This window comes from Malaclemys terrapin, chromosome 13, assembly GCF_027887155.1.
Source record: "Malaclemys terrapin pileata isolate rMalTer1 chromosome 13, rMalTer1.hap1, whole genome shotgun sequence".
Taxonomy (NCBI): domain Eukaryota; kingdom Metazoa; phylum Chordata; order Testudines; family Emydidae; genus Malaclemys; species Malaclemys terrapin.
This window is the reverse complement of record NC_071517.1, coordinates 42,996,367-43,023,203: the sequence shown is the minus strand read 5'-3', so window position 1 is coordinate 43,023,203 and position 26,837 is coordinate 42,996,367. Positions and strand designations below refer to the sequence as shown.

At 51.8% G+C, this 26,837-nt stretch overlaps 1 protein-coding gene across 1 annotated transcript; it reads right to left on the bottom strand.

Moving 5' to 3' along the window:
- Positions 1-2,498: 2,498 nt before the first annotated feature.
- TRIM39 (tripartite motif containing 39) lies at positions 2,499-25,715 on the bottom strand. The gene is made up of 8 exons (XM_054047263.1): positions 25,631-25,715; positions 12,549-12,692; positions 11,869-12,287; positions 11,128-11,223; positions 10,057-10,287; positions 8,678-8,700; positions 7,948-8,063; positions 2,499-7,347 (listed from the first exon to the last, which is right to left on the bottom strand). The coding sequence occupies exons 3-8, from the start codon at positions 12,280-12,282 to the stop codon at positions 6,800-6,802; spliced, it is 1,428 nt and encodes a 475-aa protein (XP_053903238.1). The 5' UTR covers positions 12,283-12,287; positions 12,549-12,692; positions 25,631-25,715; the 3' UTR covers positions 2,499-6,799.
- Positions 25,716-26,837: the final 1,122 nt, after the last annotated feature.

Genomic DNA, 26,837 nt, shown 5'->3' with positions numbered 1-26,837 from the left:
CTGGGCTCCTCTGGGTCGGGTAGGCACAGGCTCAGGGAAGCACAGAGCTCTGAGCTGGGACTGACGCAGACTCCTGACTCCAGGGCTTGGGGCTGTTTTTATCCTCCTGTGCTGGTGACCAGCTGTGCAGGGAGCATCGCCTGAGGCGGCTAGAGGGACAGAGCAGACCCATTTTGAAGTAACCACCCACACCAAGAACAGTCCCTGCAGGGAGGTGACTAGTCTCCAGGAATAGATTCATCAGGGCAGGGCAGGGGAGTGGGGGGCTGGGTGCCAGGACTCCTGGGTTCTATCCACAGCTCCTAGAGGGGGTGAGGTCTAGTGGGTTAGAGCTTTAGACGGGCCAGGGTCTGGATTTTACATTTCATCTTCAGTGCAGTGGACTCCTACACCGCACTGGAGCATTGGGGTCAACCCTGACTGTGTGGGAAAAGCGGTCCCTTCTGAGCCCCCACCCTGCTCCCTGCAGCACAGCGCCCCCTAGTGCCACACTAGGGGAACTGCCTCCCCCATATTCGCAAACAGCCTCCCGCACAGATCAAGCCGAACCCATTAACAGTGAGATCAAAGTGTTTGTCCTTATTAGCGTGGGTTCATCAGGGTCCATCCCACCTCTGCATAGGGTAGTTATAGCTCACATGGTGAGGTTACATATCCGAAACACGTTTCACAGTCAATGCAACTAGTTTACAAATGGGGATAAGGTCTTACACAAATCAGTCATAAGTCCAGGACTAGAACCCAGGAGTCTGGCTCCCAGCCTCCCCTGCTTTAACCTACTAGACCCCACTCCCCTCCCAGAGCAGGGGATAGAACCCAGGAGTCCTGACTAGAGCTGACTGGAATGTCTCATCCAAACCTCTCTCCATCAGAAAGTGCTGCTTCTCTGAAAGAGACACGTTCCGCAGAACCCTCCTCGTTTTGTTAATGTTTCAGGAAGGTAGTTCAGGTCCTGGATGGAGTATCTGGTTGACACCAGAAAGAGAGAGAGTGAGAGAGCTGCACACCTGATTGAGAGCAAAGATTTGAAACTGGGTCATCCACATCACAGCCATGTGCCCTACTGAACTTCCCACTGGAACCGAGCCCCATCCCAAACCTCCGCCCGTTCCTCTCCACGGGCAAGGTCTAGTTCTTCAGCCGGGCCTTCTCTAACAAACACACAGCAGCAGGTAGATTTGAAGTTGCTACTGAAACAAGACACTCCACAGCATCCTTCCTCCTCTGGGTAGAGGACAAGAGACCAAACCCCACGTGATGGATGCGTAGACACCTGGCTTAACGCACTATTGGGAGACGCTCAGATACTACAGTGATGAGGATGGTATCAAAACTTCTACAGACTCGAACCACTTGGTTCTCTTGGTGTGGGGCTGGCTCTTCCTGTCTGGTTCTGAGCACAAATTCCACGATGAATCTGAATTAGCTTCCCCACGAAAGCTTAATGGAAACAGACCTTTTGTTCCAATTTCAACCCTAACCCTAATTGAAATGCAAATGAGGCTTGCTCTATACCAGCTGTTTCCCTTTGCCACCAACAGGTGGCAGCAGAGTGCCTTCTGCTACAGAGCCCTGGCCCATCTGGGGTTCTCAAGTAGTTCTGGGCTACTCTTCTGTTCACAAACAGGAATCAAGAGCAAGAGGTCTTCTCTCTAGGGCTTCAGGCTGTTCACTGACCAGCATTAATCCTGATTCCCAGTACTCCCTAGCTCTAACTGCTAGACCAACGTTTCCTCTCATTTTTTCCATCCATGTGTGGAATGAATTTTGTGATGTGCACCGTATCGAGGTAATGTGCAGATGTGCGCCACCATTAGAGATACAATATATATATTTTTAAAACTTACCATAGGAATAATTAATCCAGCCAGGACAGGAGGTTAGGCATTTGCACTCACTACTCAATGAATTAAATTTAAACGCAAGAGAGAAATAAAAATTATGAAATGCACAGACCAAAAACTAAAATAACACACTTTGAAAGACGTATCAAGAAGTAACAACACTACCACCACAAGTATGTGTTGGGAGGCGAGTGTGAAAGACGGAGTGTGTATGTGTGTGTGACAGAGAGGCGTGTTGCCCCTTTAAGTACGCTGCCCTTTCAGCTGCCAGCAAGCTCCCTGCGTCTCGTCCCCCTGCTCTGTGGAGATGGGGTACAGGGCAGGGGAACACCCTGACATCAGCACCCTTATCCCCTCCGCCGCTCTGCACAGCAAGCAGGAGGCTCCCGGGAGCAGCTCCAAGGCAGAGGTTGGGAGCAGCACATGGCAGTGGGGGGAGGGACCCCTGAACTGCGCAGCACTTGATAGCCTCCTGAGTGGCCACCCAGCCGTGCAGCTTACAGGGAACTTACCACTAAATCCCACTGCCCTCCCAGAGCCTGTGACAGAACCCAGGAGTCCTGACTCCCAGCCCCCCCTCGAACCCACTTAGACCCCACTTCCCTCCTTGCTGGTGCTCAGTGCACATGAGGAAGAGCCGTACACACCAAGGAGTCTAAGAAAATCGATGGTTTATTGATGACAAATTGCAGGCCATTATACGATACAAGCCACAGAGACAGGTTCTTGCCCGGCCAGCTGGGACAGACCGCAGTGCAGACAATTGCCCCCACATTCCAGGGGAGCAGAGGCGGCTTCTTTGTACCCACCCCCAATGGGGACAGGAGCAGGGAGTGCGCCCCCCACCACAGAACACCCCCTGCTGACGAGTCACAGCACCACCCCTGCAGGGATCCCCCTACGGGGACAGGGAGGAGCTGGGGCCCATTCAGCCTTTGGCATCCCTGCTGAGGTGACTGGCACTGGGGTGTTCAGGGCAGGTAGGGATAAAGGCACCTTCTCTGCTGAGACCCACCAGCTCATTACACACATGGGTGCACCAAGTGGGACGCACTTCCGCCCTGCACGGAGATAGGGTCGGATACAGATGCCCCCTAGAGGGGAAAGGTCCCATGTTCCATTCCCCCCTCCCCTCCCCTCAGCCAGCTACCCACCCAAACTAATGGGGAAAGGCTCTGCGTCCCATCCTGCCCTGCCCTGTGCCAGCCAGTCCCTGTCCTGGGCCACTAGTTACACACACAGCTAGTTAATGCATTACAAGCGGTGCCCCTCTCACCCCTCCTTCACACACAGCTACTCAAATATGGAGCATTTCGAGGTGCTGCCCTGCCCCTCTCTGCCTGGGGCAGAAAAGCATCTCCCCAATGAGGCTCTGACCCCTCCTGGGCATGAATGAATCCTTGATACTACCCCATCCGCCGCGAGTCTGAATCAGAGCCCTCCGCCCCAGCTCCTGCAAAATCTCCACTCCTAAAGAGCTGCCCTGCCCCACCCCAGAGGTGGCTGCATCTCAGTGCTGGGTGAGCACATCCTTTGCTGATTTGCTGGGCAGCTGTTACCCAGAGGTGGCTGCATTTCAGGAAGTCTCACCTGAGTCTGAGCCAGACTGTTTAGATTGGAAGCTTTTTAAGGCAAGGAGTATCTCTGATTACACGTGGGCACACAGCGCACAGCACAACGTGGTCCTGCCTGATCCCAGTTGGGAACTAGCTACTACTGAAATACAAATAATCATCAGCTCTTGCATAACCCAGGCGAGAGTATTCCACTGCATAGTGATCAGGCTTGGCCGTATGTTCTCGAAACACTAACCGAGTCTTGCTAAAGACTCCCAGCGCTAGACACCCTCCCTTGGGAAGCGGCTCCAAGAGTTAATCGCCCGTTCTGTGGAAAATCTGCACCTTGCCTCCACTCGGAATCTGTCTCGCTTCAACTCCCGGCTGTCGGCTCCCATGTGGCTGCTGTCAGCTGGACTGAAAAGCCCTTGGGTGGCAAAAACCTTTGCCTGGGTCAGCATTTATTCAAAGGGCTGAACCCAAACTCAAAGGGGGACAGATCTGGAGCGGCCTGTGATAATTTAAGTAGCTCACCATGTGGTATCCAGGGCGTAGTGTTTACTGTCCGCAAATAAGCTCCTACCACTGAGAGTTTCGCCTGTAGGCCGGTTGCTGTTCTAAAATCTGTTTCTCTCTTGCTGTGCTTTGTTCCTACTGTTAACAACACACAATCCTTTGGTTTCAGGTCAAGGTGCCCAAAAGACTGAACCTCGGGGGCCAACTTCCATACAGCTCTGCCAGAGAAGCAGAGCTGATACTTGGGGTGCCGTAGCCCGGGAAGCGGGCTAAGAGTGGGAAAATAGGGGAATCCCACCCCAGGAAAGGGAAGGGCTTGAGGGCCGGTGGGGATGCGCTCAGCTCAGAAAAGGAGCGAGAGATGCAGTTAGTCCTGGAAAGGCAAAGGAGATTTCCGACCTGTAAACACGGGCAACATCAACACACCCAGTTACCCTTGTATTGAGTCCAAAAACTTTAGACTAAAGCATTTCAATCCTCAGGGGACTTAACTGTTAAGTGCCAAAAACGGAGATCACGCGAGACCAATATGCCACCACTCGGCAGTGGCAGGGAACATGAGGTCTGCGTTCTCATCCAAACAGCCCCTTGTGGAAAGTCCTATTTAATTCCCCTCAGGGCCACTTCTTGAGCCAATCAGGGCTGAAAGATTGGCTCTTCTAATCTCACAGCTGACATCTGAAAACGATACACGAGTCAGGGAAGAAACCAGCTTGCTTGAGAATGAAAACCTCGCATGTGCCACAGATACAACTCAGAGAGAAGAGACAGGGCCAGTTTTGACAGTCAATTTCCAACCGTAACTGCGCGGTGACATAGTTTTTTGGGTGCCCCAGCCTTTTCCTTGCTTTAATGGAGTTCTTCATTGGCCAGAAGTTATTTCCTCGCTTTTTCTTTTCTCCAAAAGACACACACGCAATTATTTACTGTTAAAAATAGATAGGGTGCAGAGCAGCACAGATATGGATGCACCTGATGGGTTATTAAAGAGCGAGTTGCAGAGGGCAAAGAAAGCATGGAGATGCATTTTCAAAGCTACCGCAGTGGGGTGGAATGGGAGGGGCTGGGAACCGTGCAAGATCTCCCGGCATTCCTGGAGTGGAGGCTACTGGGTAAAATTCACCCTCTCATTGAGGAAGCCGAGGGGAGTTCCGCCTCTGTAGCCTATTCACTCATCGGCGTCTCCTGTTTAACACAGGTTAGAACAGATTATCGGGTGGGTCCAACGACTTCCATCCCTGCCACAAACAAATCCCAGTCGGCGGTGAGGAATTGTAACGGGCCTTCCCCAGAGAGTTCACCCCAGAGCGAGGGGGAGGACTCAGCCCAAAGGGACAGGAGTTGGTCAGTCCTAAACATTTCCTCTGGCCTAGACAAGGGTGACAGGTGATTTCCCAAGAAGATACGCCACTATCAAGAGACCGAGAGGTCGTGCCCCCTCAAGCAACGTGGAACACTGAGAAACAAAGCTCAACATGCTCCTTTTCTGGGTACCAATTCATCCATCTAGTCTGCTACCCCGCCTCTCTGCCGGCACCAGATCAGGCTGACTGTGGTACCAGTATGTCCTCCTAGAGCTGGGCACAAAACCCAGGAGTCCTGACTCCCGGCCCCTCCGCTCTACTAGACACATCACTTCCCTCCCAGAGCTGGGAATGAAACCAGGAGTCCTGACTCCCCAGACCTAATCGACTGGACCTCACCCTGCCTGCTCTGCTCCAGAAGGCGAATAAACTTGGGTCGTACAAGGCCAAGGATTCTCTCCCTCGAGTCCACTCCCTCTCCCAAGGACTCACCTTGGACAATCCAATGTGATGCATCTTCACGGGAGCTGGGTGGAAACAACACAGTTCCGCCCTTCCTCCCCCCACCCCACAAAATCAGGAGACGAGTGCGAGAGGAGCCGAGAATTAAAGTGACTCAGGGACTGAGAACCCAGCCAGACAAGCACGGATCTGTCCCCTTGAGTCCATTCTGGAGGGGGAGCTAGGGCCACATCACGGAGGGAACAGAGTGATTATGAGGGAGGGGCCACCCCATAAATCTGTTGAATCCCCGTTTATGCAATGCCCTCAGAATGAACTGCCGACACCCCCATAGTCCTTCGCAGCCTGTCTCCCCCAATTCTAATCAGAAACCCCCCTCCTCTTCCTCTCCCGTTGCAGTCCATAGTGACTTATTACCATCGACACACTCAAGAGAGATCCCCATGGGTTTAACTTAGTGGGGGAAATCTACTAGTCCCTGGGTCCAGATTCTCCTGAACAGCAGGGTCCCCCCACTCCTGGATGGGGGCAGGGAGGTAGCACCCGCCCAAGGAGGGAACCCAGGGTCTTGTCCTTTGGGACTGCACTGGAGTCTGATGTCCGTGCTGAGCTGGCCCACATTGGGGGAGAGATGAGGGTGGTGGGGGTCCTCCCACACAGCCTGGAAAGGCAGCGGTGTCAGAGAGCTGTGAGATCCCCCCATGCCTGGTCCATGTGGAGGGCAGAAACGGGATCTAGCCGCCTCCATCACTCCCTGTCCAGGAAGGCTGGCTGGACGGCGGAGGGGGGAAATGGAACGGAGCAGTTCCTTCATGGCTGGTTCCAGCGTGCATGGCAGGGGCCTGCAAACCCCAATGCATGAGGGTTGGACTAAATCAGGGCATGGCCAGCGAGGTGTCCCCCACCCCAGTCTGTGGGGAGGGATGGGGCCTTCGGTAATCCATGTCCGGCCCCGCCCCGGCTCTCCCGGTCCACAAACAGGCAGGGTCTCCAGGAGAGCAGTAAGAGCCACGGTGCTCATCACAGTCATGGCATGCGGATGAACAGCAGAAACCAGACCCACGCCTTCTGCCTAGCCCGTCTACAAGGAGGCTGGCGCGAGCGGCCTCAGGCCCCGTCACTCCCAGTCCGTGGGGGTGCGGATGACGAGGGGGGCGGCGTTCTTGCGTCCGGCGCGGATGCCCGGGTAGAAGAGGGGCCAGATCTTCTCGGTGAAGGTGTCCGTGAAGGTGTAGATGTGGGAGCGGTCGGTCACGTTGTAGAAGGACACCCGCCCGGCCTCGTAGTCCAGGAAAACGCCCACCCGCTTGGGCTTGATGGGGACGTGCAGTGGAGTGAAGGGGGTGGTGGTGGCCGCATACTTGTCACCGTTCCACAGCCGCACTCGCCAGTAGCCCGTCTCGGGCAGGGCCATGAGTTCGCCCTTGCGGCTCACCGAGTCCTTGCAGACGCCCAGGGCCCAGTGCGTCTTGTCGCCCACCTCCACCTCCCAGTAGTGGCGGCCCGAGGTGAAGCCCTCGGTTGCCAGGACGCAGGGGTAGATGGTGAAGCGGCGCGGGGTGTCGGGAAGGTCCCGCAACCGCGTGTCCACGAACTTCACGCTCTTGCGGTCCTCGGACAGCACCAGGTTGGGGTGGGCCGTCTCAGGGTCCAGGGTCACGTCTCCTGGAGGGGGAGAGGGGTCGGGCGGTCAGTCCTTTGCCCCACCCCATATTGCCCTCGCGGTCGCCCCACACCCAACCATCAACCCCACTGCCACCCCTTCCCGAATCCCCCCCTCCAAACCGAACCCCCATTCACTCCTCACCCAACCCCACTGCCACCCCTTTCCAAATCCCCCCATGCCAGCCCCACACCCTCTCCCAACCGAGCCCCTCACTCACCTTGCCACACCCTTCCCAATTAACACCCCACTCACCCAAACCCAACCACCAACCCCACTGCCGCGCCCTTCCCGAATCCCCCCCGTGCCAGCCCCACGCCCCTTCCCACCAACCTCTCCACTCCCCCTTCCCAACCACCAACCCCACTGCCACCCCCTTCCCGAATCCCCCCCGTGCCAGCCACCCCCAACTGAACCCCCGCTCATCCCCTCCCAAACCCCCTCTGTGCCAGCCCCACCCTTCCTACAAACCGACCCAGAGCCGGCAGGGTTTCCAAGCCCTGTATGTTCTCTGGTGAACAGGGTGGGAGAGGGACCAGCCCCCCAGGGCCAGGGAAGGAGGGGACCCCAGCCAGGGCAGAACTCTCAGCAGCCCCACTCACCGATCAGTCTCTTGATGATCTTGCGCAAGACAAAGTACTGCCGGGGGAAGCTGCAGAAATTCTTCTCCAGCTCAATGGGGACCGAGGCCAGTTCCATGGTCTGCACCGTCTCACACCTGAAGGGGGCGACACATAGCTAGCACCACATCAGCTGGGTCTGAGCTCCCAGGACAGGGGCCCCTGGGGCCAGAGCCCCGGCCTACCCTATCCAAGGTACCTGTCTGCCCCAGTCACTGTTGTATCCGAGAGCTGCATGGCCTGTAACGGAGTTATCTTCTCGGCATTCTGAGAGGAAGGGCAGGGCTGTTAACACGGAGCATTTCAGAGACACTTATCCTGCCTCACAAACCCTGCCTGTGCCCGAGACACAGGGCTAGGCAGGGGAAACTGAGGCAAAGAGAAGCCAAACAATGGGCTGAGCCAGCAGCAGAATCTAGGCGTCCTGACTGAGTCCCTCTTCCCCTGCTCTAACCACTAGACTTCCCTCCCCTCCCAGAGTTCAGGATAGAACCCAGGAGTCCTGGCTCCCAGCCCCCCCGCGCTAAGCTACTAGACCCCACTCTGATATTCTGGTCCAAGACACGGGCTGGCTCAGTTGTTTGTCTTTTCCTGCAGCTCTGACCCACCCCTAGGCCCCTGTCCTGTTCAGATCCTTTTCCCTTTGAGTGCAGGGGGTTGGGCGGTGCTGTCGTCAGCTCCCGGGGCGAGGGCCGGGGAATGGAGGCCTTACCTTTCCAGGGTGCTCTTTATGTCCTGCAGGGAGAGAAAAGAAGCGGATCAAGGGAGGTTCCAGGAATCGGTCAGGCAGTATCTGGGCTGCCCAAACCCCAGGGCGGGACAGGTCTCCCACAGCCTCTTCCCAGAGAGATGCCCCATCAAGGCCCATCCACCACCTATTCCAGGATCATCTCCTACGTCCTATCCCCCAATGCTTTGCCCATCAGAGCTGAAGATGCCCCAAATCAGGGTCCATCTCGCCCAGTTCCAAAAGGCGGCCAGAGTTGGCCCCCTACAGCCAGTTCCCCAGCGTTCTGGCCCATCCTGGTTTGAGACGTCCCCAGCAAGCAACAGGCCTCCCAGACCTTCCCCCGGCATGGGAGTCTCCTTGATGGGCAGTGGCTCAACCACAGAGCTCGTGGCTCAGCAGCGGACGGCCTTGACTCTTTGCACATCTGCACATGATGGCATCTCAGGGGCCGGTTTTCCCCCAACACGTTGAGGAAGCCTGGGAGATACGAAGGTCTCCTCTGGATCCGGCCAGAGCTCCAGTCGGAGCCCTGCAAAGATCCTCAGTGGGGCACCTCTAAGGAGCAGAGCAGACCAAGGAGTTGGGAAGTAGCTCTTGAGAGAGAGGTCCCTAAACCTCCCTCCTCCCAACACAGTCATGCTGACCCATCCAAGTAGGACCTCCTGATGGCCAAAGCCTGGTCTACACTTGTAGAATAGCTAGGCTGGTTGGGGGTGTATGTGACTTTACTGACAGAGTTATACCGGGACGAGGTGGAGACTAACTTATTTCACTTTGTTGAAGTGGAATAAGCTACCCTGGTGCGAGCACTTGCAAGCCAGTAGAACGGTCTCTGCGCTAGGGGCAGACAAGGCTGAAGGAGGTGGTCGGTCCCTTGGCAGGAAGCTCCAAGGCAGAGGTGGCTAAATGTCCTTGTTATGGATTCTCCAGGAAGCCAGCCTGGTATCTGAGAAGCAAGCTCAGAATAGGCCCTGGAAGAAACGCTTGGGACAGGATGGAAATTCTGGGTGCCTCCTTGGACGGAGCCGGAGCTCCATCCATATCCGCATGGAGATGTCCAACAGTGCCCCTCCATGGGCTCGGGAGACTCCTGGGTGGGAGCTTCAGGGATCAGATGGGAATTCTGGCTGCTACTTCCACCCTTAAGAGTTGGAAGTGGCTTGGGAGGAAGCTCTTGAGGACAGAGGCCCCCTCAACTCCCCCGCTCTGGAAACTCCAGACAGAGGTGCCATATTGAGCATCTCTGGAGGAAGCTCTGTGGGTAGGATGGAAATCCGTGTGCTTGCCCAGGGATTCAGCCACGTCTCGCTGGGTACCAACCTAAGGGCCAGGAAAAGAGGATGCCCCTTAGGGCTCCTCACCTTGAGCATCTCAATGCCCGACTGCAGGCACTTCTCCTCGATCTCGGTGATGATCTGGTTGAGGGAGAGGCGCTGGTCCGACAGCTGGGCCACGTTGTCCTTCAGCTTCTGCAGGATCTCCTTCTCCTCCTCCTCCAGCCGCCGGAGCAGCACCTGCTGCTCCTCCTCCAGGAATTGGTGCAGCTCCTCGAACTCGCTCACAATCAGCTGCCGACGGCTCTCCACCTTTCTCTGCAGTGGCAGGGAGAAGGGAGGACCAAGCTGGAGTCAGGCACGGGGAAAGTCAGGATGGGCACTGCCCCACGGGGCAAGGGATGAGCACAGGTCTCCCCCAGATCTGGCCACAGAGAGGCAGAACAGGGGGTCTCCCCAGATCTGGCTACAGAGGAAGGGAGCAGAGGGTTTCAGGATGGGGGGGGGGGGTTCCCCAGACCTGGGGATCCCAGGTGATGGTGTTGGTTGTGAGGGATGTCTCCACAGAGCTGAACAGAGAGGAGCTGAGTGTAGTGGGAACCTGGGTGGGGGCTCTCTATAGGTGGGCAGAGACAGTTATCCTCTTTGCAGAGCGTATATGTAGATTGCTCCACAGGCTGTCAAAATGCAGCCACCTCTGGGGCAGGGCGCGGTAGCTGTGACACCACAAGGCAAAGCCGCAGGATAGCGTGGGGGAGGATGCAAAAGGGAGCCTCGTATCCACCTGAAACCAGACTGCAGGAGGCTCAGCGAGGCAGAACAGAGCCGCCCGAGTTGGGATTTGGACCCCAGGGTCAGTGCTCTGATTCCTGAGATAAGTGACAGGAGATCTTCACTCATCTCACACAAGCAGGGTTTCCGACATGTCTAGGGGGCACTGTGCTGCTGGAAGTGCCATCTCCGAGTGTCAGGCTGGGGCATTGAGAGCCAGCACTGACTGCGAGGGGAGAACGCCCCCCCACTGAGGCCTCCCGCAGGTCTCCCATCCAAGCCGGGACCCTGCCCAACCCAGCTCCGCAACTCATGGCCGGATCAGCGCATCTGACGGATGACCCAGCCACACGTTACAGAGCAAACCCCTGAGCCCCTGCCACCTGCCTTCAGCTCTCCGGGTTTCTTCTCCTCCTGGGATTTGCAGTGGGCAATGTCCTGCAGCTTCCGCTCCAGCGGCTCCAGACACTGCTGCAGTTTCTCCTGGGAGGACAAAGAACATTTAACAAGCTGGATCCGGCCACAAGATTCAGGCTCAAAGCAACAGTAACCAGACGGTCAGTTCCCTGGCATTTAGATGGGCCAGGGATGGCACTATGGCATGGGAAAGGGCTTACGGCTGCTGGGAGGCACAGTCAAGGCCAGAGGAGAACCCAGTCCCCTACGGACAGTCCAGTCTCAGTCCTCCCTCATCTAACCACTAGGGTCTACTCTCCTCACAGAGCTGGGCACAGAACCCAGAAGTCCTGGCTCCCAGCCCCCACTCACTAGATCCCACTGGTGCTGTGCTCCCCTGTGTGCATCACTAGGACTTCTGGGGGCATATCCCCTGGATCTCAGCACTGCGGCAATCTGAGCTGGTTCTTTCCCAGTGAATTGTAGGAGAACTTGTCTGTCCTTCTGGGGACACAGGCGGCATTGTGGGAAGGCACTGGAGGACGACCAGCTCTGCATCCTCATTGGATGAGGGTGAGTGAAAGCAAATGAGGGGGGTGGGTTAGAACCCGGGCTAGCTCTGCAGTGAAGACAGATGCTAGAGGGACCCCGGGAGACCTTCTCCAGCTCATGGACTGTAGAGCACCGGCCCTGGGGAAAGGGCCGGGTGTCATCGCTTGGGCAGCCTCCCACCTTGTACTCCAGGGAGGCGTCGTCCAGGGGCACCACGGTATGGGAGCGGTGGTCGTGGGAGATCTCGCACACCAGGCAGACGGCCTCCTGGTCCTCCTTGCAGAAGAGGTTGAGCACCTCGTTGTGCTTCCCGCACAAGCTCTCGTCCCGCACCTTGCGCTTGGTGGCCTGCAGCTGCTTGGCGATCTCCACCATGTTGCCCAGCTGCCGGTTGGGCTTGAGGGTGCGGTGGCGGAAGGTCTTGCGGCAGACGGGGCAGGGGAAGTCCCGATTCAGCTCCTCCCACCAGCGGGTGATGCAGACCCGGCAGAAGTTGTGGCCGCAGTCAATGATGACGGGGTCCTTCAGGTACTCCAGGCAGACGGAGCAGCTGGCCTCCACCTGCAGGTTCTCCAGGGGGTTGGTGGTAGCCATGGTACCTGCGAGACAAGGGAGAATCACTGTGTGGGAATGGGGTATGGGGCCTTTCCCCTCCAAGGGGAGCCAGCTCTGATCCGGCCCCCGCACGGAGGGACTGACTGGCTTGGGGGTGTGTTGAATGGGACATGGGGTCTTTCCCCTCTAGGATGTGACTCAGATCCAGCCCCAGGGCAGAGGGACTGACTGGCTCAGGATGTGTGTGGAATGGGACATGTGCCCTTTCACCAAACAGTCGGGAGGAGAGAGAAGATCCTACTCACTTTTTGGTTTCACTCCACAAGAATGGGTTGGGCATTCGCAGCAGGCTGCAGTGACAAGCCAGCAGCCGATTCCAACACACTCCGTGGATCTCTCTGTGGCTCTGGGCAAGCGGCGCCCTCTCCCACAATCCGGGCAGCGGTGAGCTGAGGGCACAGAGTGCGGAAACATGGATGTTGTATGGGAAACAATTCCATTACAAGGAGCTCAAACATCACATGATTGTCAAGGGCCCCTGGAGCACTCCTGTGTTATACACGTGATCAGCTCTGAGGCACCACCCCAGAAGTGGCAGAAGCTGATGCTCCCATCCCCCAGTTGAGGAGGAGATAAAGTTGGGCACTGTTGCTCCTTTGTGATGCACAGTGAAGGCCTGAAAGGGCTAAACTAATTTCTTCCCCTTGCCTTCCAACCCACAATTAGAAATTCAAGTCCTGTCTACCCTGGAAGTCTCAATGGAAGACTGGAGAACTAGTCAGATTTTATCACAGATACAAAGCAAGTCAAACCTGATCCACCTAAAAGAGAGATTTATACCCAGACTGCTTTAGAAACATCTTGGGGGTTTTACTGACACCTACTTATGAACATAGGAAAGTGGATCAGGGGGTCTTTTATCTCAATATCCCATCTCCAACCGGACCGAGCATGAGATGCTTCAGAGGAAGACACAAGAGACCCTCCCCTAGTGGCCAATGATGGGATAACATGTTCCTAGGTGAGTTAAGTGGTGGAGAGGATGGGAGGAGCTGTGTGCGTCTGTGAGAGAAGCAGCAGAAAGAGCAGAGAAGCTAACAGAGAAGGCAGCAAGAATAAACCATCATATGGACCCACGGAAAGGAGGCCCTTGAAGAATTCCACCTGGACTTCAACAATTTCCACCCCACCATCAACCTCAGCCTGGACCAATCCACACAAGAGATCCACTTCCTGGACACTACAGTGCAAATAAGTGATGGTCACAAACATCGCCCTATACCGGAAACCTACTGACCGCTATACGAACCTACAGGCCTCCAGCTTCCATCCAAGACACATCACACGATCCATTGTCTACAGCCAAGCCCCAAGATACAACTGAATTTGTTCCAACCCCTCAGACAGAGACAAACACCTACAAGATCTTTATCAAGCATTCGTAAAACTATAATACCCACCTGGGGAAGTGAGGAAACAAATTGACAGAGCAAGATGGGTACCCAGAAATCACCTACTATAGGACAGGCCCAACAAGGACAATAACAGAACACCACTGGCCATCACATACAGCCCCCAGCTAAAACCTCTCCAGCGCATTATCCACGATCTACAACCTATCCTGGAAAATGATCCCTCACTCTCACAGACCTTGGGAGGCAGGCCAGTCCTTGCTTACAGACAATCCCCCAACCTGAAGCAAATACTCACCAGCAACTACACACCACACCACAGAAACACCAACCCAGGAACCTATCCCTGTAGCAAACTTCGTTGCCTAGTCTGTCCCCATATCTACTCTGGCGACACCATCAGAGGACCCAACCACATCAGCCACACCATCAAGGGCTCATTCACCTGCACATCCACTAATGTTATATATGCCATCATGTGCCAGCAATGCCCCTCTGCCATGTACATTGGCCAAACCGGACAGTCCCTCTGCAAAAGAATAAATGGACACAAATCGGACATCAGGAATGATAACATACATAAGCCAGTAAGTGAACACTTCAATCTCCCTGGTCATTCTATTACAGATTTAAAAGTCACTATCATTGAACAAAAAACCTTCAGAAACAGACTTCAAAGAGAAACAGCAGAACTAAAATTCATTTGCAAATTTAACACCATTAATCTGGGCTTGAATAGGGACTGGGAGTGGCTGGCTCATTACAGAAGCAGCTTTTCCTCTCCTGGAATGGACACCTCCTCATCGATTATTGGGAGTGGACCACATCCACCCTGATTGAATTGGCCCTGTCAACACTGGTTCTCCACTTGCGAAGTAACTCCCTGCTCTCCATGTGTCAGTATATAATGCCTGCATCTGTAACTTTCACTCTATGCATCTGAAGAAGTGAGGTTTTTACCCACGAAAGCTTATGCCCAAATAAATCTGTTAGTCTTTAAGGTGCCACCAGACTCCTTGTTGCCTTGGCCAACAGTCCTCCAAGTCCTTTCATTGTGAGGCCAGACCAGAGCTGGCGTCTCCTAGAGGCAAAGGGCCTGTATCCTGTGAGCCAGCCAGTCTCCCTCACCAAGTTGACATCCCTACCACAGTGAGACCTCCACAGCTACTTTGAGTCCACCAACCGGCTCAATACTGAGGCTGGGGTTTCCAAGACAGCATAAGCGAGGTGGTAGCCAAATCCTACTGAATTTCACTCCCTTACGCTCCTCTGGAAACCCCAAGTGTTTGATGGAGATCCACCAGACCATCAATGTGAATGTCCCCCCGTTCGCCATTTTAAAGCCCTCAGTCCAGTCCCACTACAGCTCCCCTCTTCCCAAACTAAAATCATTGTGTGAACGTCATTCTAACGTCCTGCTTCCCTCCGGGGGGCTCCAGTGGCTGATCCGACTTGGCATCCACCTCTGGGCACCTGTGGGATTGTTCCCCCTCGGATGGCGCTCTCAATTAGCTGTCAAGAGAGGATTTGATTGCCTCACTCTCCAACAATCGCCTAGGGTGGAGTGAATTTTCTTAGGTTCCCTTCACATCAACAGACCAATCAAAGCGCTGGAGGCCCGGGAATTGCCAGACTGGATTGGTCAAAGCGTTTGAAGGCTGGCGTGTTGCAAGGTATCAGAACAGTAGTAGGAAGACAGAGCCTGAAGCTTGAGCATGGGGCAAGACCAGCGGCTTGAACCAAAGCCAGAAAAAGATAAGCTATGAGCAAAAGTCAGGCCCTGTCCAAAAGCAGAGGCTTGCCGGCAAGTTCCGGTACATAAACTTGGCACAAGTACGCTGGCATTGCTAAAACACACTGACTATATGAACACATTCCAGCAGGCCAGCACAGGGACACCACAGCCTGGCACAAGACGGTTTGACAGAAGTGATGAAGGGGGGTGTTTTGTCTGGAACATGAGGAATAAAGTACAAAGATGGGTGGTGAATAGGGATGTTTTGTCTGAAGCAGGAGGAGAAAGGTACAAGGGGAGGTAACAAACATGTCATGAAACACCACCTAAGTTGTTTATCCCAGATTGTTTGTCTCAGACGTTGAGGTACCTCGCCGTAACCCTTTGTCTGGCCCAGGGGGCAGTGGAAAGCCCTGCCACTGATGAGCTGGTCCATTGTCACGGGCGTACATGAAGTAATGTTCCTGTAGAGCGTATGGAGTTCTAGAACCCTGCTTTGTTGGCAATAAACCTGGCCGAGCGCCTTCGCCACTAAACCAAGTCTGTGGTCTTTCCAGGCAGGTCAATGGAAGTCTGCTGTGCCGTCTACCTGGCCAGAGCCAGTACCTAGCACGCAGCGAGAACAGACACGCAGCCAACAACTGACAACACTGGTGACCCCGACTGCTGATTTGGTAAGTAGGCGAGCTGCCTTCTGTAGGAATCACAATCTAACATGGCAGAAAACCCCCGAGCTAGGGAATCCCCTTATCCCCTCTGTAGCGGGGCAATCACCCCGCTCCGGCTCGGAAAGGGTTAAAAGCCAGCCCTTGGAGAGGGCTGAGCCTGAAAGCAGCCGAGGGTGGCTGATTGGGTTGGCAGTCCCAGGTGTGGCCACACCCAATTAGGGTCTGGCTGGCCCTGATAAAAGGGCTGGGAGCTAGGCAGGGGAAGTCTCACAGCAGTGGTGGAGTGGGAAGGCCCTGGTTGATGGCTAGAGAAGGGTATCTCAAATAGAGCCGTGCTGGGGAAAGACAGGCAGAGCTGGGGAGCTCTGGCCAGGCGAGTCCCCAGGCTGAGGCCGTGCTAAAAGGGCCTGTGGTGGTTCTGAGGCTGCAGCGGGGCGGCCAGACCAGGAAAAGGCAGCAGGTCCAAATCTACTTGCCAATGATGAGCGGCCATTTCAGACTACAGTTTGCCCCTGAGAAAAGGGGCTAGATGAAGACTGGTGGTTGGTCACTGAGGCAAGGTGAGCTTAGGGGGATTGGGGTTCCCAGGGAGGGGAGGACTCCTGAGTGTGGGGTACTGCCAGGGGGCAGTGCCCGAGCAAAGGGGCACCACGGGTCGGGAGGGATGTGGGGCCTGAACTAAAGTGTGGTGGAGAAAAGGGAGAAGCAGGCGGCAGCAAGGGAGACACTGGCCAGCAGAAGGCGCTGTGAAGCTGGAAGAGCCAATTCTCAGACCAATCAGCAGGAGGCACTGTGCCGGTGAGCGCTCTGCCTTCCTACACCCTCCCTTCCAATCCCCAGAGTTATATGAAGTATGGACGCGCTGGGTGGCCAGCAAAGGAGATCCACATGAGTTCAAAAAAGACAGTGGGGAAACGTGGCCTGGAATATGTAAAGCGATGGCAGAGACCAAGGCTTGAAAAAATATGACCACGGCTGTTAAATAGTTAAGACGACATGCCCCAGAACCGGTGGGGCAAGCAGCAGAAACCAAAAAAGAGTGAAAAGAAGCTACAAAAGCAACAGAGCAGGCTGGAAAGCACAGGAACAGAACAGAAAATTGGAAACAGCTGTAGAAAATCTGCAAACAAGAAAAGTGCCATCCCCTCGTTATAAACCTTGTGGGCGACAACGGGCTTCAGGTACTTAGATAGTGCTTGAAGAATTGGGCCAGAAATGGAAAAAGGTGCTCCAAGCAAAATTAAAAGCTGAAACCCGGAAAGATTGGAACGGGTGCCGCATGGAAGACATTGGGAATGACTGAGGGTACTTCTATACTTACCCGCTGGTTCGGCGGCAAGCAATCTATCTTCTGGGATCGATTAATCACGTCTTGTCTAGACGCGATCAATCGATCCCGGAAGTGCTCGTCGTCGATGCCGGTAATCCTGCTCCGCGAAAGGAGTAGGCGGAGTTGACGGGGGAGCCTGCCTGCCTGCCGCGTGTGGACCCGCGGTAAGTACCTTTAAGTTCGAACTAAGATACTTCGACTTCAGCTACGTTATTCACGTAGCTGAAGTTGCGTATCTTAGTTCGAACTGGGGGCTTAGTGTGGACCAGCCCTAAGTGCGTGCACAGGAGGAAAAAGTAGCAAACAATCCGTTCACTGCATTGGTAAATCAGGAGAAAACAGTAGGGTAAACAGAGCACCTTAAAACAATGTTTTTCAAACCGGGGGTTGCGACCCACTATTGGGTCGTGGCATGTAAGGCGCCAAGTCGCCTTGCTCTGGTCAGCACCGCCAACCGGGACATTAAAAGTCCTGTCGGCAGCGCTGCCGAGCTAAGACAGGCTAGTGCCTACCTTTTGCGACACTGCACTGTGCCCTGGAAGTGACCAGCAGCGGGTCCGGCCCCTAGGCAGGAGGCTACGGGGCTCCACACGCTGCCCCTGCCCCGAGCACCGGCTCCGTACTCCCATTGGCCGGTAACTGAGGGGGGTGGTGCCTGTGGGCGCGCTTCTGCCTAGGAGCCAGACCTGCTGCTGGCTGCTTCCGGGGCGCAGTGCGGTTCGCGGTGCCAGGACAGGCGGGAAGCCTACCTCTGCACCCCAGCTGCGCCGCTGATTGGGAGTCTGCACCCCAAACCCGTGCCCCAATCCCCAGCCCTGAGCCCCCCCAAACCTAGAACCCCTTCCTGCACCCCAAACCCCTCCTCCTGGGCCCCACCCCAGGGCCTGCACCCCCAGCCCAAAGCCCTGACCCCCTCCCGCACCCCGACCCCCTGCCACAGCCCAGAGCCCCCTCCCACACGCTGAACCCCCCTTTCCCAGTCCCACCCCGGAGCCCTCACCACTCCCACCCCAACCCTCTGCCCCAGCTCCGTTGGGTCGCAGGCATCAACAATTTTCTTCAACTGGGTCCCCAGAAAAAAAGTTTGAAAACCACTGCCGTAAGCGACATGATCGCCGGGGAGTGGATACAAAAGAATTTCAAAGTGAAAAACCGAGAGGATGAGGGTTAACAACTGGAATCGAAGCATTAACGCATGGAGTTGCCCAGAAATGGTTCATTGAAGCAGAGAAAGGCGCCCATCTGGCAGGCAGACAGAAGCAACAGACACTGGGGGAACAAATTCAGGTTTTGTAAGAGCAGATAAAGATCCCCATTCTCCTCTCAGAGCCAGGATAAACCCCTCCACTGAGCCCCACTCCTCGTTCACAGCCAATGATGTAATCTTCTCTTTCAAATATTTGTACATACCCGGTAGTTTTCCTTTATATCCTCTGTTTGCTAAACTTGCTGCTGCTGCCTGTACTTTAAAATGACCTCACAGAATTAATTGATCTCTCTTGGTTCAGGTCAGGTCTCCCTCCCTTCCTAGGTTGCTCTTCCCCCACCCTCCCTCTGCCTCTCTTCACTTCTGCCCTCTCTTTGTTTTAAAAGTTATAGTTATTACAGAAACCTCCGTTGCTGAAAGGGAGGAAGCAATTGAAAACAAAACAAAGAGAAAACAAGGTAAAAACTGTATTCTAAATAAGCCCAGCGAATTAATTATTTTAACCCTTCAGGAATGCAACAGCTGGAATTACTCCTAACTTTCTTAAAAATATCGTTGCCAAGCAACAGAAATGCAGATTCTGCTTCTAATCCTAACCACTGACTAATATTTGAAACATGGGTTTTCCTTATTTCCATATAGCAGAGTTTTTAAAATAAAATACAAAAGTAATGAAAAATGCCTAACAAAGTGGGCAAATATACATTTTTATCAATTCTTATTAAAAGTTTAAAAAATATAACTTGCTTATTTAGATGTTTAACTTCTGTTTACCTGTTTGCAACATGCATTGCTTTAATATTAAATGGAGATATACCTATCTCATAGAGCTGGAAGGGACCTTGAAAGGTTGAGTCCAGTCCCCTGCCTTCACAGCAGGACCAAGTACCATCCCTGACAGATTTTTGCCCCAGTTCTCTAAATGGCCCCCTCAAGGATTGAACTCACAACCCTAGGTTTAGCAGCCCAATGGTCAAACCATTGAGCTACCCCTCTTAACACCTTAGCTTGTATAGTTATGAATACAATTCCGGCACCATTCACCTTTAATTGTAAGTTTGTCCTGTATGTCACGTATGCTGTCCTGTGCTGTGTTTTGTTTTAATTTTGTTGCAACAAAAGTCAATTTGATACTTTTTTTTATTATAAGTGGTATCACACTATTTTAATATTATGGTGGGATAACCATCATAATACCAATTTTTTTTGCAAAGCTCAAAAAGGCCTCAGTTTTAAATATATGTACATATATTGATGCCCCAACAAATAATGCAACTGCAAACAAAAAGAATTATCTTTTATTAATCATAGATATTCAAAGGAAAAAATGTAAGAAGAAACCTCAACATTAATGTAAAGGTAGTCTTAACATAATGTCAATTTCTTATTGGGTTTTTATAAACTGTTTTCACCATTATTAAATATTGCAATATAGTTATAAGAATGCCATAGCATAAATGTCAAAAAAATATAATATACACCACGGCTGGATATGTTGCAAAGCATTAAAGCTAACGAAACAATTTCACCAGTTTCCACCTGTCTCCCTCAAATATTACCAAGCATCATGAAAGTTTTATACCCTGCACAGACCTGCATTTAAAATTCATTTTGGTTTAATTTTTATACTTTTTATACTTTTATTCTTTTATATTATACTAAAGGGAAGTAGTGGTTAGTAAAGTTTGTGCTTTCAAACAGTTAAAGGTGGAATTGGGATCGCAAGCAAATTAACTTTATAAAACTTGGTAAAAATTCTGTTACTAACTTTTGCTAAAACAGAGTGCTTAGCAGGGGAGAGCCGTACACCTCACAGAAGATTGCGAGCACCCATTTTAGCAGTCAAGCATTATATTATGAAAAAATTGGTAATGCACACATTAAGTAAAAAAGGAATGTCCATGCAACAGCAGCAAAAGTATCTAAAACAGGTCTATTTGTGCTAAAGAATTGGGAAAAACATAACACAAGCATTGCTTGTGTTATAAAAGACTTGGTCCCTATTACAGTGTAAAAAAATGAAGTTAATCTGTGTATTAAATTTGGGTTACTGAAAACAAGAGAAATGTACAAGCAAACAAGCCAAATCTTTACTATGTTACCCAACTTGAGCTGTTTAAGGATGCATCCCACAGACCAAAGATTCCAGAAGATATCAATGCACAGTGAAGAAACCCCCAGGCATCAAGAAAGAAAAACAAAGTGCTTTATAAATAACAGACTGGTCAAGTACACCTCAGTCTACCATATATGGACAATTAAGTAGGCAATCAGCTAGAATCAACAAAGTGGACCAGGTCTAATGGTCATGTAACTGTATCTTTCTGAGAAAAGTGAATTCATGTGCCTGTGGTTTTATTGTGTAAAAGCAACTGTATTATTGCCATATACTTTGTTAATTGATAATACTAGCATCTTATCAGGAATGTGCACAAGACTTTAGGGTTGGGTAAGAGACTTTTCAGCAGTCTGGAATCTCTTAAAATAGGATACTCCAAAAGCTATGGAATCATGGGTTGCATTTCGAGATTGTTTGACTCTGGAGATCAATTTGGAACAGGACAAACCATTAACTATTTTGACCACCAGGCAGCAGAAACTGTTTCTGAACCTGTAATTCATGATATTAAGGGCCTAGCTACTGAAGAAACAGTACACCACTGATAATGTGCATGATGTTGCTAAATCTTTTAAGCAAACACAAGTAAAAATTAAACTAATGGCAGCAAACAATATGAAGGCAAGAAAAAAAAAAAACCCAAATTGGTAAAGAAATTATTTATACTGCTTATGAGAGTTACATAGTAACCTCCATAACCAACTCATTAGGGAACACAAAAGAAAAAAAAGAGAGAAAATTGCCTAACCTTATTAGTAATTCACAGCTAACTAGCTTTGTGCTCAGTGTATAACAAAAACAATGAACTGGAAATACGTCAAGTCATATGGACAAATTCCCTGTTAGCACCAGTCATAATTTGGGGTCAATGACGCTTCCTCCTAACAGATGCACATGTTATTTAATACAATCTTGTTCCAATATTAAATCCCTGACACAGCAATACTTGATAAATTTATTACTGTCCATTAAATACGTTATCTGGAAGAGAGCATTTACAAGAAACAACTGGATTTACATCAACTACTGGTGTACCATGCAGCAAGGCAAACCTACAGAGCATTGCACCGTGGTTTGTTATGCCAGGAACGTTGTTGATATCACAACTCCAGTGTGTAGTCACAATAATTCAGGACAAACGAATGGTACAGAAAAGCGAGCCGCTCCTGTTTCCTGCCCAGTGAAACTTACTGCTGGATGTCACCATTGGGGAAGGGTAACCTATAACAGTACTGTATAGTAACTGATTACAAAAAATGTACACCTCTACCCCGATATAACACGAATTCGGATATAACGCGGTAAAGCAGTGCTCCGGGGGGCGGGGTTGTGTGCTCTGGCGGATCAAAGCAAGTTCGATATAACGCAGTTTCACCTATAATGCGGTAAGATTTTTTGGCTCCCGAGGACAGCGTTATATCGGGGTAGAGGTGTATATACGAAGACCTCACTTGTGATGTCACTACTCCAAATTTCTGTTTTATTCCTCATACACATAGCACTGTGGGACACATTGTAATAATGCCTAAAACTATATCCCTTAACCAAAGTCCCAGACCTAACATTCCCAGGCCCACTACAGGGGACTAAGGACACTGCAAATGAAAATCTAATCAAGGGGATGTGCAGGCCAAAGGACAGAAAGGGCATGAATGTGTGGATGGTAATGTAAGGTGGACATGTAACAACCTTTAGCCCTCTGGGTCATCCGACGTTCATGCATTATGCTTTTCTGGGATGGTGGGTAAACATCCTCCCCGGAAAAAGCTAAAAGGAGGGGAACTATAGTAGGAAGACAGAGCCTGAAGCATGGGCCTGGTGAAAGACCTGAGGCCTGAACCAAAGTCAGAAAAAGTTATGCTATGAGCAAAAGTCAGGCCCTGTCAAAAAGCAGATGCTTGCCGGCAAATTCACTGTCCGGTACATAAACTCGGCACAGGTATGGTTGGCACTGCTAAAACACACTGAATATGTAAACATATTCCAGCAGGCCAGCACAGGGACACCCCAGCTGGGCACAAGATGGTTTGACGGAAGGGGGTGTTTTGTCTGGAACATGAGGAATAAAGTACAAAGATGGGTGGTGAATAGGGATGTTTGTTTGAAACATCAGGAGAAAGGTACAAGGGGAGGTAACAAACATGTCATGAAACACGTAAAGTGATACGCCGGTTCCTTATCCCAGATTGTTTGTCTGTCTATAAAAGTTGAGGTACCTCACCTTAACCCTTTGTCCGGCCTAGGGGGCAGTGGTAAGACCCGCCACTGACTGAGCTGGTCCTTTGTCATGGGTGTACGTATAGTAGTATTCCTGTAGAGTCTATGGGGTGCTAGTACCATGCTTTGTCGGCAATACACCTGGCCAAGCACCTGAGTCTGTGGTCTTTTTGGGCAGTTCGATGGAGGTCTGCTCTGCCGTCTACCTGGCCAGAGTCGGTACAGCACATAGAGAGAACACACGCAGCGAACAACTGACAACAAGAACTAGATCTCAGTTACCACCCAAAGACACTGAAATCAAACTCTTTGTCCATACATTGACTAGTGAACCGTGGGAATCTTGGAACAGCTATCCCCAAATGCCCAGAGCCCAGGAGATTGCTTTTTGGATTGCATTAATACGAGTGTCCCATGTAAGACATGGAAGGTGATTGTCCTGCTCGACTCGGCACTGGTGAGGCCTCAGATGGAGTACTGTGTATAATTCTGGGCACACTTTGGGAATGAAGTGGACAAGTTGGAAGAGAAAACAATAAAGGGTTCAGAAAACCTGGCCTATAAGGAGAGGTTAAAAAAACTCAGCCTGTTTAGTCTTGAGAAGAGAAAACAGAAGGGGGACCTGCTAATAGTTTTCAAATGTTAAGGACTGTTATAAAGATAAATGTGATCAATTGTTCTCCATGTTCACTGAAGAAAGGACAAGAAGTAATGGACTTAGTCTGCTTCAAGGGAGATTTAGGTTAGATACTAGAAACCTGAATTCGGAGGGCAGTTAAGTTCTGGAATAGGCCTCCAAAGGAGGTTGTGGAGTCCCCATGACTGGAAGTTTCTAAGGCCAGGTTGGATAAACCCCTGTCAGGGATGGTCTAGGAGGTTTACTTGGTCCTGCCTCAGCACAGGGGGCTGGACTTGATGATTTTTTGAGTTCCCTTCCAGCCCTACACTTATGAGTGAGTCTCACTAACATTATTTCCCTTGGAGATAGCCTATTAAGAATAAAGGTGGCATAGTACAAACGCTACACAAGAGGCCCCTGCGTGCTCACAATTTCCCGCTTACATTAAGGCCTTAGGGGGAAGTTTGTTATTATTTATTATGCTAATACCTAGAGATCAGGGACCCTGGTCTCAAAGAGATCATAAGAGTCAGTCCCAGACTTGAAGAGTTCATAGTCTAACTAGATAGGATGGGAGGTGGAAATGAAGGAACAGCCAGGGAATCTGACTTGTCCAAAGTCAGCGGCAGAGCCAGGAGCAGGAGACTCGAGTTCTGATTCCCAGTCCAGTGCTCTACCCATTGGACTATGCTTCCTATCCAAGGTGTAATTCACGATACGCTTTTCTACCTCCACAGCACAGATTTTGAAGCCACCAGGGAAGGACAAAATTAACTGGGTTTCTGCTCACTCTTAAAACTGCTTCTTTATGAAGAAGGCAGCCTGCAAAGGGAGTTAGTGGGGTAAATTAAAATAATTTTATTTAGAAATCCTGATCTTATTTACCCCATTTTTTTCCTCACAAGAGACTATTAATGGCAGAAAGGTTTACACTAAGTGACAAATCTTTACCACAGAACTTCCCTCCTACCTGTTGACTGGGCATTTGAGTTAAGTGGGGGTTACCAGAACAGATTTATTTTTTAAAGTGATTTCTGTTTAATTGAGTGCAGGCCTGCATGGCACTTGTGGTGGAGACTGGGGGGCCTCCGCAGTTGCTGGGGAAGAACTAGCGAGGTGGACTCACTATATTGGGAAGAAGAACCAGGAATACTTAGGGCAGTGGTTCTCAATTAGGGGTATGCAGAGATCTTCCATCAACTCATCTCAATATTTGCCTAGTTTTGCAACAGGCTACATAAAAAGCACTAGCAAGGTCAGTACAAACTAAAATATCATACAGACAGTGACTTGTTTATACTGCTCTATAGACTGTACATTGAAATGTAAGTACAATATTTATAGTCCAATTGATTTATGGTAAAAATAAGAAAGTCAACAATTTTTCAGTACTAGGGGCTGTGACACTTCCGTATTTTCATGTCTGATTTTGTGAGCAAGTCGTTGTTAAGTGAGGTGTAACTTGGGAGCAGGCAAGAGAAATCAGACTCCTGAAAGGGGTACAGTGGTCTGGAGAGGTTGAGACGGACTGCCCTAGGGATGCTATTTCTCTGCATGGCAATTAGTGTGTGGGGGAAGGACAGGGAGGTGGGGGATGAATTATTACAGTTGATCTCTGGGGCTGTGTGAAAGAGCAGAGGTGGAACTGGTAAGCTGGCGATGGAGGGCGGGGGGGCATCATTTCTTTGGAAGCAGTGAATCCGTGACTCCCCCAGTGCTCGGCTGACGCCTGCTGCCCTGCTGGAGGGGGGTGTTTCTGGGGGAGTCTCTGCCCTGATTGTGGGGTGGGGGGTTATCTCCCATGAATGTGAGGCAGTGGGAGGGGTCTCTCCTGGGATGGGGGGAGGGGCTCTCTCGCTCCTGGAACCCAGGGAGGGGCGGGGCTGTCTGTGTGTGCGAGGGGGGGGGCGCCTCTCCTGGGCCCGGGGGTGTCTCCCCCCCCCAGTGGGTGGGAGCGGCAGTCGGATGCGGGGTCTCTCCGGGGCGGGGCGGGTCCCCGCTGACGGGGGGGTGTCTCTCTCCCCGCGGTTGGGGGGAGGGATAATGACGGTGGGTCTCACAGAAACCCCCCCGCACTCACCTCCGCCCGCCTCCTCCTCCCGGTGGGGGCACAGGAGCCGAGGGCCGCCCCGGTCTGGGCCCAGGGCGGAAGTGACGACACAGAGGCTAAGGCCGCCCCTAGCGGAAACTGTACGGAGGTGAGGGAGGCGGGGTGCCGGGTTTCCGGCCACAGAGCGGAAGTCCCTGCGCCGACGTTTCACAGGGCTCTTCGCCCTCACCGGAAGTGACGCCAGCCAGCGGCTTCCAGAAGTTGACATTCGAAGGCAGGAAGTGGGTTTGCCCCGACCAGAAATGGCCGCGCCTTCTATATGGAGCGTACCAAACTCATACCCTCTCTGTGGAATGTACCAAATTCATCCCCCCGTTTGTGGAATGTACCAAAGTCATACCCTCTTTGTGGAATGTACCAAATTCATCCCCCCCGTTTGTGGAATGTACCAAAGTCATACCCTCTCTGTGGAATGTACCAAATTCATCCCCCCGTTTGTGGAATGTACCAAAGTCATACCCTCTCTGTGGAATGTACCAAATTCATCCCCCCGTTTGTGGAATGTACCAAAGTCATACCCTCTCTGAGGAATGTGAATGTACCAAATTCATAGCCGCTCTTTTGTGGCATGTACCAAATTCATACCCCTTTTTGTAGCATACCAAATTCATAGCCTCCATCCCCGTTTGTGGAATGTACCAAATTCATTACCCCCCCCCACTTTTGTGGAACGTACCAATTTCATATCCACCCTTTGTAGAGCATCCCAAATTCATAGCCACCCCTTTGTGGACTGTACCAAATTCATACCTCCACCTTTGTGAAATATAGCAAATTCACACAGCTCTTTGTGGAATGTACCAAATTCATACCCCCTTTGTGGAATGTACCAAATTCATATCTCCCTCTTTGTGGAATGTACCAATTTCATGCCCACCTCTTTGTGGAATGTACCAAATGAATACCCCCTTTGTGGAATGTACCAAATGCATATTCCCCCTCCCTGCATGTGGAGCGTACCAAGCAGGGCTGGCTCCAGGCACCAGCTTAACAAGCAGGTGCTTGGGGCGGCCAAGGGAGAGGGGCGGCACCTGCGGCAATTCGGGGGCGGCAGATCCCTCACTCCCTCTAGGAGCGTGAGACCTGCCGCTGAACTGCCGCCGCCCATCGCGGCTTTTTTTGTTTTGTTTTATGGAGCCGGCCCTGGTACCAAGCTGACTTCCCTCCTTCCCACTGC

Coding starts and splice junctions, on each gene's coding strand:
- TRIM39 (XM_054047263.1), bottom strand. CDS start 12,282: ATGGCTACCACCAACCCCCTGGAGAACCTGCAGGTGGAGGCCAGCTGC. Junction 11,224..11,868: donor ACGCCTCCCTGGAGTACAAG/GTGGGAGGCTGC, acceptor TTGTCCTCCCAG/GAGAAACTGCAGCAGTGTCT. Junction 8,701..10,056: donor CGGGCATTGAGATGCTCAAG/GTGAGGAGCCCT, acceptor CTCTCCCTGCAG/GACATAAAGAGCACCCTGGA.